The sequence below is a fragment of the Sinohyriopsis cumingii genome, chromosome 5 (genome assembly GCF_028554795.1).
Source record: "Sinohyriopsis cumingii isolate HCF-2022 chromosome 5, ASM2855479v2, whole genome shotgun sequence".
Taxonomy (NCBI): domain Eukaryota; kingdom Metazoa; phylum Mollusca; class Bivalvia; order Unionida; family Unionidae; genus Sinohyriopsis; species Sinohyriopsis cumingii.
Window position 1 is genome coordinate 4,340,973 of NC_142965.1, and position 19,555 is coordinate 4,360,527.

The following is a 19,555-nucleotide window of genomic DNA, read 5'->3' on the forward strand; positions in this document are numbered from 1 at the left end:
ATGATAATAAATATATATTAAAGATTACAAACCGACTGACTGCTCTTTTGTGGAAAATATGCTTGTATTAAGATACTTACGTTAGTTCTTTGTGACTTTTGATAGCATTATGCTCAATCAACCATAATTCCAACTCCTGCTCAGATATATTCATTCTGTGACAGTCAAGGACTATTTTACAATTTTCCTCTGATAAGTCGGCTCAAAGAAATAATCTGAACTTTATGCATGATTAGGGAATATATACGTGTCTACGTGACAGATTATTGTGTGTGTGTGTGTGTGTGTGTGTGTGTGTGTGTGTGTATGTCCATTATTATAACGAATTCATATGTTGCTCAAAGCCAGCTTCATTTTGAGATATTTACATCAGTATCAGACACGTATATACATGTAAACCGTCTTTACCTTTCATATTAAAACAAAGCAATGTATCTGATCATCTGTGCTAATATAACGAAAACGCATTCAACAAACAAGGCAATCCCGTTTCAAGCCTAATCCAAGGTAAATCTAAACTAAAGTACAGACTTTATTTCTGTGTGATTTTTTTTTTTTTAAAAGTTGATACTTCTTAGGATGATATTCTCTCCCCACTATCTATAGACAAAGAGAACTTAAGGTCGTTTATGTAAACACGTATCTATTTCAGACGTACAATATGTATTATCTGGTATTCGGCGTAGTCAACAAGGCGGTTAGATATTCTGTTGACATGGGTCCTGTTACAAACCCTTAATACGACAATACTGCGCACGAAATAAATATCCGCGAACATTAATGTAAGGCATACAGGTGAAGTTAATCATAATGGAGGAGGAGTGTTTTGTCAAAAGGTTGCAAGTTAATAAATAGAACTGTAAATATATAAAAAATTGAGCAGACAAGAATTATTAGTAAGATATTTTTTAACTCGGATGGTGATTATAAAAGATTTGGATAGTGATGCCAGGCGTGTATTTTCAATAACTAATAAATGATTGTCCTGTGTATCTTTATTTTTGGAAATAAATGGTCTTTTTAATTACATACTAACCTTACTACTCATTCAATATCAACATTATTTTCACCGTGCATAGTTGTAAGACGAACAATGAATAATGTCTTTTTTTTCTTGAAGTTTGCGACTTTAGATTGTTAAGATTGCACATTCTTGAAATTTGTAATAAATAGTGAATAAGAGGCTGTGACAATATAAATATGGTTGTTGATATAAGTCACAGTTACGATTAAGTTTATAGAAAAAATAAAAAGATATTAAATTGATTGTCTCATAGAAATGACATAATATCATAGCAAGCTAAGAATAAAGAAATGATGTGTTGTATTTGCTCATCACCTTTTTTGAAAATGTTACGAAAACTTATACAGAACGATGACTTAAATATCAAATTGTACAGCTCAAACGTTCAGTTCTATTATCCTGAGCATTAATTATAAAAGTGATATTTGCCCGACCAATGTTAGTATATATTTTTGAGAACCAATATGCTCTATTATTCATCGCCATTTGTTCCATAGAGAGCCCACTAATTACCGTAATACATCATCGGATTTTTGTATTTATTTTTATTGAACGATTTGTTTGTTTAAGCATACAGTATTGTCACAACAGGATGAAATCGGATAATGCACGTGTTCTAACAACTTAAATTAAACCTCTCCCTACTTGATACAACTATTACAATGTCTTCAACATGGTAACATATTAATGAAAAATGAGGGGGGGGGGGGCACAATGACAGTAGTCACGATTTGAGTAATTTATTGACATAGTCCAGTAGCGGTTACATATTTGCATACATGATGTAAAATTCTTTATTTTTCATTTGCATCGCCCTTTCACTAAAGCAGAAAATCGAAGCTAATAGTTGCATATGACACTAAAAGTGAATTTCTCATCAACTCAGTTCGTTGTCTACTGCACCTGAGAGGTAACATGACACGTATTGGACGCAAGGTTGTTGTTGTTGTTGTTTTAGGGTTGAACGCCATTTTCAGCACAATATAGCCTATACATGGCGGCCAGTATAACTGGTGGAGGAAGAACCCTGGAAAACCCAGGGAAGAACCACCGACCCACGAGAAGCTATAGGCAGGCTTTCCCATGTACCCAAGCAATGATCAGAAACGGTCAGCGCTTTGGACCATTCGGCCACTCGGGGCTCCTTGGACGCTAGGTAGTCAGTCGAATAATGATATAAAGAAGCAAAAGTACTCCTCGCTAATATACTGTCATGTTGAACCTTTTAAGTTGTATCCAGAATGATTTATATACATGAGAAGAAGAAAGAAGAAAAAGATATCATTTCCCATAGAAGTAAAGGGAGAAAATTATCCTCATCATCGTCAGTGGCGGTTTAAAGAACAACAATACCAGCGGTAAAAGAATAGTCAATAGTGTCACGATTACTAACGTAACTAGAGTAGTGTGCATGTCGATCAGATCGTGTATATTATTTTCACTTAACACTATCCCATAATGCAAGGTTCGTTACTGACGTAATAGTCTGCTAGAAGGATAATTATACCACACCTTTTATATGAATCACTGCTTCATAAATGGATAAAATGATATCAAATACGTCAGGTACTCACTTCAAACATGCCTATTTCCAAAGATAAGGTAGACTGTATTGCGTCTCATTACATTAATTTATGGGGGGGGGGGGGAGGGGGAGGGATAAGACTGTATAATAAATTATTCATTGGTTCGATTTTTAATGTCTTTACGACGATTTACAGTTTGTTTATCTAACACTACTAAAGTATATAGTTAGTAGTCCTTCTGGGATTCCAAAATTACTTTTCGTTGTTGTGTCATTCTTATTTACGTTTTAATTATTATCTCCATTAAATCACAGTCCTACCTAAACTGAAAGTAGGCGGTCTGTAGAAAACTAATAGCAAGCGAAGCCAATCCTATATGTCATAGGTGGAACTATCATATCTGAGGTACGTGATACATTGAATGCACTTTGGACTCAAACTGGAAATTGACATGGTTGTTACTCATAAATCTCAATGAAAAGTACGTAAGTACGTTGAAGATATTTCGTATACCACTAACGCAGCACTTACAAGTAAGTATTTTATACTATATATATATATATATATATATATATATATATATATATATATATATATATATATATATATATATATATATATATAGATACATATATATATATATATATATATATATATATATATATATATATATATATATATATATATATATATAGATAGATAGATAGATAGATAGATAGATAGATAGACATACATACATACATACATATGTCACTCTTATGTTGTTCATTTTATTATGCATGTCACCACTCGTCACAATTATCATCTGTTATTGAGGTTGGACGTATCACTGGAAATATATACATGTCTACGTGGCAGATTTGTGTGTGTGTGTGTGTGTGTGTGTCCATAAGCAGGCCAGAAATATTAAAGCCACAAGTCGAACTAAATAGCATTTTTAGCAGAAGCTTCCATGATTGAGAAGACTGACTAGAGAAGCTAACAAGAGAATGAATGACTGTACAATTGAGGTTAGTGCTCCAAGAAAGGCTGCTTTAAGTCTAGAAAGGAGAAAGAATTCGAGAAAGCAGGAAAATGAAGTCAGGCACGAAAGTGGCCTTTTGTGGAAACATAAACAAATTTGCTTTCTCTCTCCTGACAGAAGAGCTGTTTGGTCAGCTCGAGTGTAGGAGAGTGGAAGCAGAAAATTCCTCATCCGAACATATTTCGACCATACAAAGAAAAGAGGACAATCTGGCAATGTGTCCAATTATCCTATCATTTTGTGCTCTAGAAAGAGGACTACCTGGAAGAAAGGCCATAAGGAAAGGTACACGAGTACAGACAAGCTGACTGCAGCTGCTGCACCAAGAAATAACAAAAGAAAACCAACAAGGAAACCTTCAATCCTCAAGCTATGTACCTGGAATGTCCGGACCATGCTGACTGGGCTTTCAGATGATCTCCAGACAATCAGTGATGTTCGAAAGATTTCAGTCATCAACGACGAACTTGTAAGACTCCATGTTGACATCTCCTCACTACTGGAGACACTACTACCAGATTCAGGGTCACTTAGAGAAAAGAACTACACATTCTTCTGGCAAGGAAAGAGCGCCGACGAAGCCAGAGAGTTTGGTGTTGGATTCTCTGTCAGAAATACTCTGCTAGGGATGATATAACCATGTCAACAAGGAAATGGAAGACTGCAATCCCTCCGCCTCCACAGCACCAACGGGCCTGTCAACCTGATCAGCGTTTATGCTCTCACACTAAGCTCCTCCACAGATACCAAGGATGAGCTTTATGATGAGTTAAACTCGCTCATCGACAAAATTCCCAAGGAAGAGAACTTGATTTTGCTGGGCGACTTCAATGCTAGGGTGGGTGCCGACCATGATTCTTAACCCTCCTGTCTTGGCAAGTTTGGCGTTGGGAAGATGAACGAGAATGGGCAGCACCTTCTAGAGATGTGCTCGTACCACGAACTCATAATCACCAATTCATTCTTTCAGACAAAACCACAGCACAAAGTATCTTAGAGGCATCCCCGGTCTAAACACTGGCACCATCTGGACTTGATCATTACAAGACGGTCAGCCATGAAGGGTGTGCTTCTTACCCGTACCTTCCACAGTGCTGACTGAGTCACCGACCACTTGCTGGTGTGCTTCAAAATGAAGCTTCAGCCGAAGAAAATCCAAAGCTGTAGGCAAGAGGGTAAACCACGCATTGATGTGAGCATAACATCATATCCAGACAAGGTTGAGGAATTCACCTATGCTCTTTCAAAGATGCTTGATTCAGAACCTCCCAAAAGCAGTGCCAAAGAAAGATGGGATCACATCAGAGAGACTGTGTACAGCACGTACAGCACAGCCACACGGATCTTTAGTAAGAAGCAATCAAAGAACAATGTCTGGTTTGAAGCTAACTCTGACACACTCATGCCACCCTTAGAAGAGCGTCGAAGTGCTCACCTGCAATACAAGCGATCCCCCTGCCAGAAGACACTACATGCATACAGGTCAACCAGAAGCAAAGTGCAGAGATTAACACGGCAGTGTGCCACTGAATACTGGCTTCAGCTCTAAACGAGCATCCAGTCATCAGCAGATACTGGAAACATCAGAGGCATGTACGATGGCATAAAGAAAGCAATGGGTCCCACGAAGAAACTAGCAGCACCACTGAATTCTGCCACAGGCGATACCATCCACAACAAGAGCAAGCAGATGGAGCGTTGGGTGGAATACTACTCCGAACTATACTCAAAAGAGAACCACGTGACCAATGATGCCCTCAACGCCATTGAAAACCTCATAACTGAACTGGACGAGAAACCTACTGTAGACGAACTAAAGAAGTCCTTAGAGAAAATGTCCCTAGGTAAAGCCCCAGGGTGGGATGGCATTACAGCAGAATTCATCAAGTGCGGACGAGGGTGCAGTGCCTCGGGACATGAGAGACGCTAACATCATAACCCTGTATAAGAACAGGGGTGACATAAGCGACTGCAACAACTACAGGGGCATATCACGTCTCACCATCGTGGGTTTTCGCACCCGTCATCCTGAACAGACTGCAGACGCTTGCTGACAGAGTGTACCCATAGTCGCAGTGCGGGTTCCGCGCAGAGAGGTCCACAATCTACGTGATCTTCTCTGTCAGGCAACTGCAGAACAAATGCAAAGAACAACACAGACCCCTCTTCCTGGCCTTTATAGACCTCACCAAGGCATTCCATCTGGTCAGCAGAGACGGACTCTTCTCAATCCTGGCGAACACTGGTTGCCCTCCAAAGCTGCTAAGCATGATCCAGTCCTTCCACGATGACATGGAAGGCACAGTGCAGTACGATGGTTCAACATCCGACCCCTTTGACATCCGCAGTGGAGTTAAACAGAGCTGCGTCCTTGTCCCTACGCTCTTCGGCATCTTCTTAGCAGTCCTGCCCAAGCACGCCTTTGGGACGTCCACAGAAGGGGTTTACCTGCATACGCGATCAGATGTTAGACTATTCAACCTGGCACTACTGAAGGCAAAGAGCAAAGTACGTGAAGTAACTATCAGGGACATGCTCTTTGCTTTTGCAGACGATGCTGCTCTAGCCACCAACACAGAAACCGAGCTTCAGCGCCTGATGGCCCGCTTTGCTAAAGCATGCGACGAGTTTGGGTTAACCATAAGCCTAAGGAAATCAATAATGATGGTTCAGGATGTGGACCCCCCCAAGCATCATTATCAACAACTACGAACTTGAGGTGGTGAGTCAGTTCATGTACCTCGGCTCTACCATCACCAACAACCTCAGGCTCGACGCTGAGCTCAACAAGCGGATCAGAAAGGCATCAACAACTCTCTCCAGGTTGTCGCAGAGAGTGTAGAAAAACATGATGCTGACCCTGAACACATAGATCACCATGTACCGTGCCTGCATTCTAAGCACTCTCATGTACGCCAGTGAAACCTGGACTCTGTACGCCTCACAAGAGAAAAGACTGAGCGCCTTTCACATGCGATGCCTCCGACGCATACTCGGGATCACCTGAAGGGATCGAGTAACAAACAACGAGGGGCTCGAGCGTGCCAAGATTCCCAGCATGGCCACACTCCTCCGCCAACGTCGCATCCGATGCCTGGGCCATGTACGTCCAATGGATGACGGACGGATCTCCAAAGATATTCTTTATTCGGAACTCACCTCTGGCAAAAGATCGATCGGACGGCCACATCTCCGCTTCAAGGATGTCTGCAAGCACGACATGAAAGCACTTGATATCGATGTCAACACATGGGAAGAGCTCGCTCTAGACAGATCAAGCTGGCTACATGCTCTAATCACTGGTCTGAAAGCCGAAGAGGACAAGCTACGCTTGCTAGCTGATGCAAAACGCTCGCAGAGTAAGAAAAAGCAGCTCCAACCAACACCAGACGCAACCTTCAAGTGTAGCAAGTGCAGCACGGACTGCCACTCCCGCATTGGGCGACATAGCAACAGCAGACGCTGCACAACCACCAACCGGTATATCTCTCATGGGCAAAGTTCCATCGTCTCTCAAGACTAACGGATACCATCACATAAATATATATATATATATATATATATATATATATATATATATATATATATATATATATATATATATATATATATATATATATATATATATGTGTGTGTGTGTGTGTGTGTGTGTGTGTGTGTGTGTGTGTGTGTGAAAATTAAAAGTAACGGTAAAAATGGTAGGAAAGTTATGTAAAGCAAAATAAATGTAAAACATTGTTTGTGTCGCCTATTTGCTGCCAACAGAGGGTAAAACTATGTACGTTTGCACTTATCACCTACTATATGTCTAGAACATAAGATTTATTTAACGTCGGCATGATTTAAAACATTTCAGCATAGCTTTAATGAGCTTTTTACCCACGTATGTATGTATGTATGTGTGTGTGTATGTATGTATGTGTGTGTATGCATGCATGCATGCATGTATGTATGTATGTATGTATGTATGTATGTGTGTGTGTATGCATGCATGCATGTATGTATGTATGTATGTAGGTAGGTAGGTAGGTAGGTAGGTAGGTAAGTATGTAGGTACGCAGGTAGGTAGGTAGGTATGTGTGTAGGTAGGTAGGTATGTGTGGCCAACAAACTTGACATTTTTGTTCCATGTGGCCTACGACGTTGACGATTTTGGACCACTGTACGCTAGACTGTTATGACAATTAATTAGATTTGAATAGGTTTAAGTATCTGAAAACTTTTTTTCACTTTTCTTGATAGAAATTTCATTATCTAAATGACACACAATAGAAAGGTAAAATTCACTGCCCACATAGAATATAACCAAAAACCCAATTTCAAAGACGTGGTCTCATACCACCACTATCACCACCACTACCACCCTCTGCATACCACAACTAGAATAGCTTACCTATTTGCATTTAAATTCTATATACATCTTATTTACGTATAATGTTTATTTAGATTAAGTAGCTAATGGCAAATACTTAATATGTACACTAGTTTTAAGATCGAAAGACAGAGGTTACCCGAAAAAAGAAACAAATGGCTGATTAATACTCAGAGAAGTACAAGCGGTGAAAGTTTAGGTAAAAAGAAGAGAATGTAAGCAAGCCTATAAGTCATTTTATAGTATGTATTTTAGAAATGTTTTGTAATTCTATTTGATGCTATTAGTATCTGTACTAAACTTAACTGTACTTTCAATATGGAAGGTTGGATAGCAATATAATATTAAATTGTTTATTTTAGCTCATATAATACATAATCCGTAAAACGATTTGTTCCTGAAAATTAAGATGACAATTTGTTAAGTTAATAATATATAACTTTAAGCTCATTACGTACTATACATGATATCTGACTATTCCACAACCCGACACCTGTTAGACTAATTGGTATTACCATTGGACCTTAAATTGAACAATTATTAGAATTAAACTTAAATGTACAACTTTATGTTATTTCACATGAGGCAATATCTCTTGAGATTTGATTATGTTTAATACATTAGAATGGATTTTGTTCTGCTAATTGACACGGGTGGAAGTAAGACCCTTGAGATTTGACTATGTTTAATACATTAGAATGGATTTTGTTCTGCTAATTGACACGGGTGGAAGTAAGACCCTTGAGATTTGACTATGTTTAATACATTAGAATGGATTTTGTTCTGCTAATTGACATGGGTGGAAGTAAGACCCTTGAGATTTGACTATGTTTAATACATTAGAATGGATTTTGTTCTGCTAATTGACATGGATGGAAGTAAGATCAAATGTCTTTTAACTCAGAATCAACTGTCATATTGTCTCTGCTATGAACAAACGTTCACCTTATTCTTTAAGTGCGTGCACGTGCAGCACAAACTTAATCGACCCGATCTTTAGATTTTGACTTGTGCGGCCAACCGGTCATTTATGTCAGCTGGTTGAGTGGGAATGGAGCCACCACTCAGCGAAAGTTTATCCCTAATCTGTGCACATTAAAATCACTAGATGCAGCCGTTTAAAAGTGTACACACAGCAAACCAATTTTTCGTTTTGTGGGAATGGAGCCACCAGTTGATGAGCTGCCCTTACCAGGCTGCATCGCATGCTCGTTCAGAGATTAAAATAATGAATCGTCCCTTGTGAGAAATAACCAACATTTCTGATGACTTTGACACATTTTATTTTATCCCCATATTCTGTGATAAGAATAAACGTTTTTGTACAGGAGAATGATTCTATATTCTTTCTTTATATGTATATCCTTGTTATGAGTAGACATGTCAATATTGTACTAGTATCATGAATTCCATAGTATAAACCACTGCATAGTTTTCTCTGACCTTCTAAGAGCATTGAAATACAAAAGAAATATGAATTAAACGAAAGGAAGACAGTCAAACGATCTCTGCAATATTTGTCATAAAGTGTCAGTTGTAGCACAAAATAAATTATAATGAAGAAACAAAAACTTCATTTTTAAAATTAGAATAATAGCAATATGGCATGAGCAAAGAAACAGTCCTCTGTTCTATGGAGGCCATGTCTCTTAGATGATCTTGTTATTAGTCACTTTGACCTACTTTCAATAATACGCACCTACTTTCAATATATGTTAATATGTTTTATATGTGTAAGTCGTGATGGATGTTGGTCTATCGAAACCTTAAATATTGACGTTTATATGTATTTCTACCTTATTAAAGAAAATATTTATACTGTTTAATGATTATTATGTATTATCTAGCATAAATTCTAAACCTATCTGTAAGTGTAATGTACAGTCAGTTTGAGTGTGTGTGTGTGTGTGTGTGTGTGTATTCGCGTACGTTGTGTAGATCGTATATTTGGTTGTTTTTTTCTTCTTCCTCCCGAGTGTGGATAATATATTTGGGGTTTGTCCGCGTTAGCGACGTTGTGTGGATAGTATATTTGGGATTTTTATGCGTTAGCGACGTTGTGTCGATAGTATATTTGGGGTTTGTACCCGTTAGCGACGTTGTGTGGATAGTATATTTGGGGATTGTATGCGTTCGGGTACGTTTGTATGGATAGTATGTTAGGATTTTTTTTTTCTCTTCCCTCTGTGCGTGTGTGTGTGTGTGTGTGTGTGTGTATTTGGGGTTTTTATGCGTTAGCGACGTTGTGTGGATAGTATATTTGGGGTTTGTACGCGTTAGTGACCTTGTGTGGATAGTATATTTGGGGTTTGTACCCGTTAGCGACGTTGTGTGGATAGTATTTTTGGGGATTGTATGCGTTCGGGTACGTTTGTATCGATAGTATATTTGGTTTTGTTTTCCATCCCTTCCGTGTGGATAGTATATTTTGGGTTTGTATGCGTTAGCGACGTTGTGTGGATAGTATATTTGGGGATTGTATGAGTTTGGGTACGTTTATATGGATGGTACGTTTGGATTTTTTTTTTTTCTCTTCCCTCTGTGTGTGTGTGTGTGTGTGTGTGTGTGTGTGTTGGTCTCTGTTTGTTCCTATAAAACTCACTTTATCCCTATCAAATACACTCTACCTACCTACCTACAGTAGCGCGTATTCAGGTCAGCCACTTGCAACATTGTTGACATTTATCCCCTAGTGTTCAGTACAGTGACGTCACTGACGCTGGAAATTTTGAGACTATAAATATGGACTTGGGGATTTCCACAGGTTGTAGCTATACATATGTATTAGAGTTCATAAACAGGAACGTCACTCAAGCTCATGCTATAAAAAGATAGTGGGATTTTCCAAAAGAATAACCCACAAGTTGTAGCATAAATATATAGTGAGATTTCATAGGAATTTAAGCTGATTATAGCTATAAATAGATACATGGGTGTTTATCCACGATATAATATTAAGGATATATTAACATAAAACCAAAGGCCCTTTTCAGAGCCATTCATAGGTCTCGAAAAGATCTTGACTTTCATTGCCTACCCCTTTTTATTTTTTATTTTTTAAAAAAATAGAGACCCCTCCCTGTTTCAATTTTCGTATGTTCCATTTCCATAGACCCATCAGGTCGGGACCGTATTAAAATAGGGTCCCGACCCTGTTCCATTTTCCCTTGTTGCTCAACAGACCCACAATCTATTCCCATGTTAAATTCCCCTTGAAGCTAGAGTGACCTAAGACTTTTCCCCATGTTAAATTCCCCTTGAGGCTAGAGTGACCCAAGACTTTTTCCCATGTTAAATTTCCCTTGAGGACAGAGTGACCCAAGACTTTCCCATGTTAAATTCCCCTTGAGGCTAAAGTGACCCGTGATTTTTCCCCATGTTAAATTTACATTGAGGCTAAAGTGACCCAGGGGGTTCTGTAATGATAATTCCCATTGAGGCTATAGTGCCCCACTTCACTACTCATATACTAATTTGATATTTATGAACTTGTTTCCTTTCATTAAGCACATGTTTTATTATTTACTTGTACAGTAATGCATGGTTTACTTTACATAACATGTTACAATTAATTTTCCTCTTTTAACACACACGCAGTACAAATATTAATCAATCAACCACTGTATATCTCCCAAATCATCGTAGTATGCCTGTCAGATTTAAAAATCTATACTAAATTAATCAGATTATTCCGCTAGAAATTACATACATAAGTGTTTGTTATTAAACTAACCAAGAGAATTACACACACGTATGTTATGATTACTATTTTAGGTTCTCAGCTGGCAGCAGTTACATTATGCTAAATATTACTTTATAGCGAATCTTTCATATTAATTTATATATGAGCAAAAAGCTGCCATTATAAGCTTTGATACGGTATTCTAACAAGAAATAAAATTTGTCCTAAATAGCTGGACTTGTTGCAACTCTTGATGATCCTATAATTAATTCTTGTTTGAAAATTGAATTTAGAATCTAATCTGTAACTACTTTGCTCTTTAACCTAGTTGAAATTGAAACGCATGTCTTTGTCTTGAGTCGGAATACGAAACATTTTATTCCAGAGATAAGCATCATATATAGCATTATTTCATGGTACACATAATTTACGAAGTTATTGTCGTATGTTTCATGGGGTTTTCTATTAGCATATTTTCATTATAGTTGGTACTTTACAAAATAGTTGCACATCATCCTATTTTTGCATATTTTTATACAACAAATTTTTGCGGCTCAAAAAGTAATTTCAATTTCAGTTTTGTATTGCGTGATTTGATGGACACGCGTATGCAATACCCTAAATTTGGTTGACACGTGATTCATACCAGTTGATTCATTGTTTTACATAAATGTTTGTGTTGTAGCCTTTATATAAGTATTTTGCACGCAAGAAAAACATTGATTGTAGCAATATCCACTTCGTTTTAAGCTTTAAAATGTTTATTTATTATTTTTTATGTCTTCCGCCTTTTTCAGCTCGATGTCCACTCCTGTTTGTCAACTCTGAACCCAAATGGCGCACGAACAGGTACCAAATCGTCACACATGAGGGAAGAAGTCAAGAAAAACACACGATGCTATGCAGGCAGTGGTTCTTATTCGCATGATTTAAACGCGTTAAAAAGTACAATGATGCTAAAATTATGAATTATTACAATTATTTACAACAAAGCGACTATGCAATATTTTAATATATACTTTTTCACAGAAACGGTGTTTTAAAAGATAATTCCTCTTGGGATATGTGTATAGAACTGAAAATAGACTATGGATATATATAAATATAACTTTATCCAACCGTTCCATAAATAAGCTTATGTAAAGTTAACATTTATCTGCAAATGTGTGTTTTCGAAACAGACTAATGTAGGGATATCCCCCATTGGACAGGTCATCAGGTGGGTTCTTGGTAGAATTATGTTATTTCCCACTGGATGCTGCAGGTCACATGAGTAGATAATTTAAAATATTAGGTTGATTATTTAGATCTGTCACGTGGATTATGTTGCAATCAACGGTCGTTGTAGACTCTTGAAGCTGTATATAATGAGGAAACTAAGCAATTAGATTAATTCCTATTTTGGGTTCAATCCTACTTATCATTCATATTTAGTATGTTAAAATTAGTCTGCAGACGTATTTAACTTTGTGGTTAGATAATTTAAGTGTTTTCTAGGATTATTCACTGGAATTACAAAGTGCTCATTGTACTGGAACATAACCCTGGAACTATTATAAATTATTCAAAGGGACTATTGTGATACATATATTCGAGGATTGAACCTCTTTCGGAGAATACGATTCTTTTGGACTTGAATATAACTTCATTCAGATTATTGTAGATTCAATTCATAATACATATCTTCCTCTTATAATTAATTTTACGACTTTGGTAGTTAAATCCTTTGTTAGATTTTACAAAACATTTTTAGTTTTGCTTCTTTCTGTTACTTAGCTTATAACCTTAGATTCTTGATAAACTGGTAATGTTGAATTCGAAAACTGCATGACACTCTTTCTGATATTTATGTTAACCAAAAAAACAGATATCATGGTCAGAACAAAATGTTTTGTTTCTTGTTTAACGTATTGATCGATTTCCACTCTAATATGTTTATTTTTATTTGTCTTGTAATGAAACTAGATATGTTCAAAATGAATCGGTCGAGCCTAACCGCTGGTGACTACCGGTATAAGATGTGGCAATGAACTGGATGTAACGTTGTAAAAATAGCCAAAAAAGTAAAGAGCCTACTCTGTATTCATTCCTTCCTTACAAAAATGTATAACTGAAAATATGCATAACGTTTTCATGATCCTAATCTGTGTTTAACCGTTTATAAATATTTGCGTACTAGAACAGAGTCTGTAGGGTAGCAGAACGGTGCCAAAGTAGTCAACGTCAACAATTTGAATCAAACATTTCACTGCAGGTCAACGCCATACTTAAGTTAGATATATGCATTAACAATTCGTCTACTCCTTGGCGTTTCAGATTCAAATAACGGATGCAGTCTGTTTGATGCTATGAATTTGTGATAAAATTAATGATAAATACTTCTGTAATTATATTAATTGATTTCAGCATTATTCTACCTACGGGTATTTATAAATCTGCATGATTCAAATAGAAATTTATGATTAAATTTCTTTTTAAATGATCTACCTTGCCACAAATCGCGTTCAGGATTACGTTTTCATTTGGTGTATTTACCTATATCACCAAGAATATATCTATCTATCCCAGCATAAAGTAGTTCTTTCCTCAGGCTGATCATTGTTTGTAAAGCAGCTCCATTAACATATCAAACTGTGCGATATGTGGATGATGGCTGGTGGTACATCACCATTCTGAAATATGAAAGTTAAATAAAGCAGTCATCATCATCATCATCATCATCAGTATCATGATCTAGTGTGGTCGTCAAGGCACTGTGCTGCCGAACATCTGACCAGTTCCCTCCACTTGTCTCGATCATGTACCAATACCTGTGTCTCCGCAAACCTTTTCCTGGTCCATTATGTGATGTTGTCAGTCCACTTTTTCTCTGTCTACCTCTCCTTCTGCCACTCTGGACTCTGCCCTGCAAGAATGTTGTGGATAGACTGTTGGCTCTAATGACATGGCAATACCATTTCAGCTTTTCTTTTTGACGGTGGTGAGGAGGTCCTCATATAGGCCTACTTCGCGCCTGATGGTGTTAAAGCAATAAAAAATTCAAATTATTGGATTTAATGACGTTAAGTGTAAATTATAAAATTGACTTTCGTTTCTTACTGTTGTATATTAGTCCATGCAAAAATGATCTGAGATAATTTGTATATCACTGTAAATATCTGTAATTCGAACCTTTCTCACAAACAATTACATTCTGCATTATGTTCAAGCGTTATATAGCTACAACAACATTGTGAGAGGTCGTTATTTACGAAACGAGCTTAAAGGAAACAGCATGGCAAATGTATAATGGACACTCATTGCATAACGTTTCTTAGCTAATTATGTCGGGGGGAAAGACTGAGCATTACTAGTTTACTAGTGAAGGAAAGACGGCTATTAATTCCCATTCTTTCTCCGAAAAGTAGTTTTGCAGTTTCCTCGTAGAGGGGGGTATCGTATAAGTGATGTGTAACAGTGCATTTAGGTAGATACGTATACCGGCAACTGCTTATAGCAGTTAATAAGGTACTATCATGCCTTGCAAATGTTTCATATGTATTATATGTATGTGTGAACAAGAGAGAGAGAGAGAGAGAGAGAGAGAGAGAGCACTTTGGGCATAGCAGTATTTGAAGTTCGAATACATATATGCTACCTTTACAGTGGTAACGTGCTCTCTCTCTCTCTCCCTCTCTCTCTCTCTCTCTCTCTCTCTCTAACGATACAGATGAAACGTCATTTACATGTACGATTCGATATTTGTTATTTATAACGCACAAAAACATAGGTAATGAAAGTAGAACATAATGAATCAGTACTATTTTTGTCCCGCAAATAAGTACTTGAATATGCTGCATTTGGCAAGTGGCCAAATATTATTTTTAATAGCAGTAATAGTAGTATTAGTGATAATATTATCATATAAATCATCGCCAGCAGCATCGAACAGCGGAACAAAGACAATGGTTAACTATCACTAACATTTATGAAGTGCAACAACAACCACTACTCTTAACCAAAACTCACCGTTAAAGACTTAAATTCGTGCCACAGTTTATATCAGAGACTATTGTTGATTTTCCATCATGAATATCATCTAACCTTTTCAAACGACGCGATAGTCAACGAACGTTAAATTCAAATGAAATTAAACCAGCGCATTGCTCTTTACTTGAACATATTGCAACAATTCTAATTTCCAAAACAATCGTATGTTGAACATGAATCTAAAATTAAATAATGTTTTTTGGTAAATATTAAATTAAATATTGTACGTCCTTGCATGACATCTTAAGACTGCTTACAAAACAAGCGTCAACTCAAATTAACCTTATGAATTAAGCCACAATTATGGGTTGTTTGTTTTAATTTTTTTACTACGCTTGCTTGTGGGTCATATCAAGAGGTAGGCCTATACCATTGTTTCACAAAGATTTGAAATTTGTAAAAACATTGGTCGACATCAAAAGACATAAGTTTCTCATGCGTCTCTTTAGAGTCAAGGATGTGATTTTAATTTATATTTAAACCATTTGTAAAAGTCTTTGTCAATCCATTGTACAAAAAAGCAAACAAATAAAACTTTGTTTATAAATATGGTAATTGCTGACCTATGTGATCTTCAAAGAACTGTGGATAATATTTTACTTAGTGTTATTAGCTGACGCAAAATTATTATTGTGCAATTATCCTGTGGTTATATTTCGATTTCATTTTTAAAACACAAGCACAATGACATTTGGCTAATAATGTTGCCTTTCAAACGGGTTAATTTCATAACAAATCATTTATTTTGACTACTGAACAGCCAATTATTCTTTTGCTTTCATGCAAACAAAGAATCGCTGCATAACAAGTCATCATTTCTGATATTCATACACTAATTAACCTTAAACGTTTGACCTTCCTTTATAAATAATTGCTACAAATTTAATGTCTAAAGCTTAGTAAAAGAACAAAGAAAAAACCAGCGAGTTTGGCAAAAACCAACAAATGATTTATTCCCCTTGAATAAAATGTGCACATTTAACAAAAGAACTACAGTAGTGTGAATTAAATCCAAAATAGTCCTTAAAGTTCTATCACAAGTCCAAAAGTAAAGAGTATTCTGAATAATCCAATGATGTCTCGAGAGATTTCCAATATTTTATATACTGATGTATCATTAGCCTGGAATGTGGCGATGTGCTAACAGTCGTGGTGTATCACATTGATATAATCTAAATTGTCCTTGGATAAATTCACAATAATACCAAATTGGTGATTTAATCCAACAATATTATTGAGCACTTTGTAATTCCAATGAATAATTTAAAAATATATATCCTCCAATTATTAAGTGAAACAAATTTAAATTGATTCCACTAAAACTGATGTTAAGATATGGAATGAGTAATTCTGAAATAAACAACATTTATGTATATAAAAGAATCTAAGACACAATAACATGACCAGGATGAGGGTTAGTTTCCCATCAAATTCGTACACAAATTGCTTCCGAGACATTCTTAATTTCTAAAAAAAGCTAGACATTTTATTTACATCTGCAATAATAATCTTAATATAAAATATAATATCATAGGCAGATATTAGCAATGGAACATTTTGTTTGCAAATTAACAAGACATTAGGGAGGCATTACCCCAGCTCTTATCCTCACTTATGACCAAGGTCAATTACATAATACAAATTAAATATACTAAGCATATAATCACAAACAAAAAACCATCACAAAATACAAATTAGATATACAAAACATAATTTTTAACAAAAGTGAAACAAATTTAATAGAATTAATGCAGTTGGCTCTTTCAGTATTTACCATCTGCATATTCTCTATCCTGCTTTTAAATGCATATATACCAGTGAGTTTTCATGTAATTGAATCTCATCAAGTTGTCGATAGTTTCCCGAACTCTTCAACAAACGGTATACCAGTCAGTGCCTCTACTTTTGATCTCTTTCATATTGGCGGAGGGGCTAAAGTGCTCTTCATTACAAATTAATGCTGATGTTATATTTATTAAAGTACCCAAACTATAATTTTGTTACGTTTGTTAAGAGACTCCCAAACAATAGACAATTAAAACGCACACGTGTTTTTGCATAGCAATTGCAGTTACCCAAATTTTATAGTTAGCAAGGCTGATATTATTAAGCATTTAAATATATTAATTGCCGTATTATGTATGTGCTATTTATAAAGATATCGTTAGTATTTCTCAAATGTCTTGTGAATCAGCCATGCATATCGTTCAATATTAGACGTATAAGTCCATATCATTACTAACGAGTCACAATCAATAGACCCGTTTCAAGGTTGTTCCTTTGTTGATGTATAAATACCTAGGCAAACAATCGATACCTGGCGAGTCAGAATACATGTATGCAGTATTGACCTTCCTTTATAAACGTGGGAAAACTTAACAGTAACGATGACGAAAATCCAAGCCAATCTATAATATAGTATCAATGTCAGTGGTTATATTTATATTAGCTGGCAATTTTATCAAATTTTATCCTAAAATATATTTCATTTGTATTGCTGTAGACCAAACACCGTTATGTGCTCGTCTTAATGTTAGTCCCGCACTTGCGTTACCAGGCAACTGCGTATTTTGATTGGAAGAATTACTGCTTGCTGCGAAATATCTGGTGACCACGTTCTAAAGGTGTGTCAGAAGTGAAATATATCATTTACATAATGCTAATAGTAGCACCACCTATCTTTTTTTTAGCATGCCACTTGAAATCAACTTCTCGTTCTTATTCTCATCGGGAAGAACAGTGCTCTTGTTTGCACTTTGCATTTTTGTGCGGCCATATTTAAATCAAATAATGAACTTAATTTATTTGCACATTTTTTATCTAGCACACAACATAGCAATATATATATTAATGTCGCTTTCATAATTTTCTAAATTATTTGCAGCTTGCAAAATAAGATTCAGAGAAAGTCAAATAGATTACCTCGTTGAATGATTCTCCCGTATAATCCTATGTTCATATATTTCAACATATATCCATACAAAACATATTAGATTGCAACGATGTTTGACTCATTTCCATATACTGTATCGATGTTGCAAGACTAACCAATATAGGATAAGATATCACTATACAGATAAGGTGCACACCCCTGAACTCGCATATCTTTCCAAGTAATCATTTGTCACCGATTGTGCGAGCATGATCTTTAGCTGCAGACCAGGAAGTTTTGTAATATCTATTTCGTCCTTGTTGTGGTATAATAAAAGTAAACTTATAAGACGATAGATTTAAGAACTATACAATCAAGAGCTACAGTTTGATAATGCTTCATTAATGAGTGTATGTTTCATTTATGAATAATGTACGAATGTAAAGCATTGTTCTACTATCATTGAATACTGCATTATTATTATTAATATTAATATTATTAGCAAACAAACATTGTTCTACTATCATTGAATATGTATAACCTCCTAGTCTCCAGTAATACTTGTTTTAGGTTCTGACTTCATTGCATATATAAACAAATAATTCTTTAAAAAAGGAGTCTACGATCGTTAGAATAAACGTATTAATAATAGTTGATGTACATTTATGAAATATCCTTCATGTTCTAAACAATGTGAATATAGACTTTAACAAACAGTACACAAAAACCACACACACACACACGCTTTTATATTCAATAAATTATACATATATCAGGCACATTGTGAATATGCCAATATTATTAGGGTGCTTTACGTAGACATTTTGTGATTAGTACTTGGTAATTCAATTTTTGTCCCATATAACTATTATTATTAGTACTGCATTATTATTATTAATATTATTAGTGAACGAATATTGTTTTACTATCATTGAATATGTATAACCTTCTAGTATCCAGTACAAGTGCATATTTGTTTTAGGTTCTGACTTCATTGCATATATAAACAAATACTTCTTAAAAAGA

General features: G+C 35.9%; 1 protein-coding gene across 3 annotated transcripts in view; it reads left to right on the plus strand.

The window, feature by feature from the left end:
• Positions 1–2,722: 2,722 nt before the first annotated feature.
• Positions 2,723–19,555, plus strand: part of LOC149798553 (uncharacterized) — a 54,404-nt gene continuing 37,571 nt past the window's right edge. Inside the window, exons 1-2 of one of the 3 annotated variants that reach the window (XR_016420988.1) lie at positions 2,723–2,955; positions 12,426–13,515. Coding sequence is in view for 1 of the 3 variants with exons in the window: in XM_089957362.1 (XP_089813488.1) it covers positions 3,025–3,031; positions 12,426–12,477 (59 nt within the window). In the remaining 2 variants the exon portion in view is untranslated. Of the gene's footprint in view, positions 3,084–12,425; positions 13,516–19,555 lie in introns of those variants that run through there. The other 2 variants (XM_089957362.1, XR_016420989.1) reach the window with 2 other exon arrangements.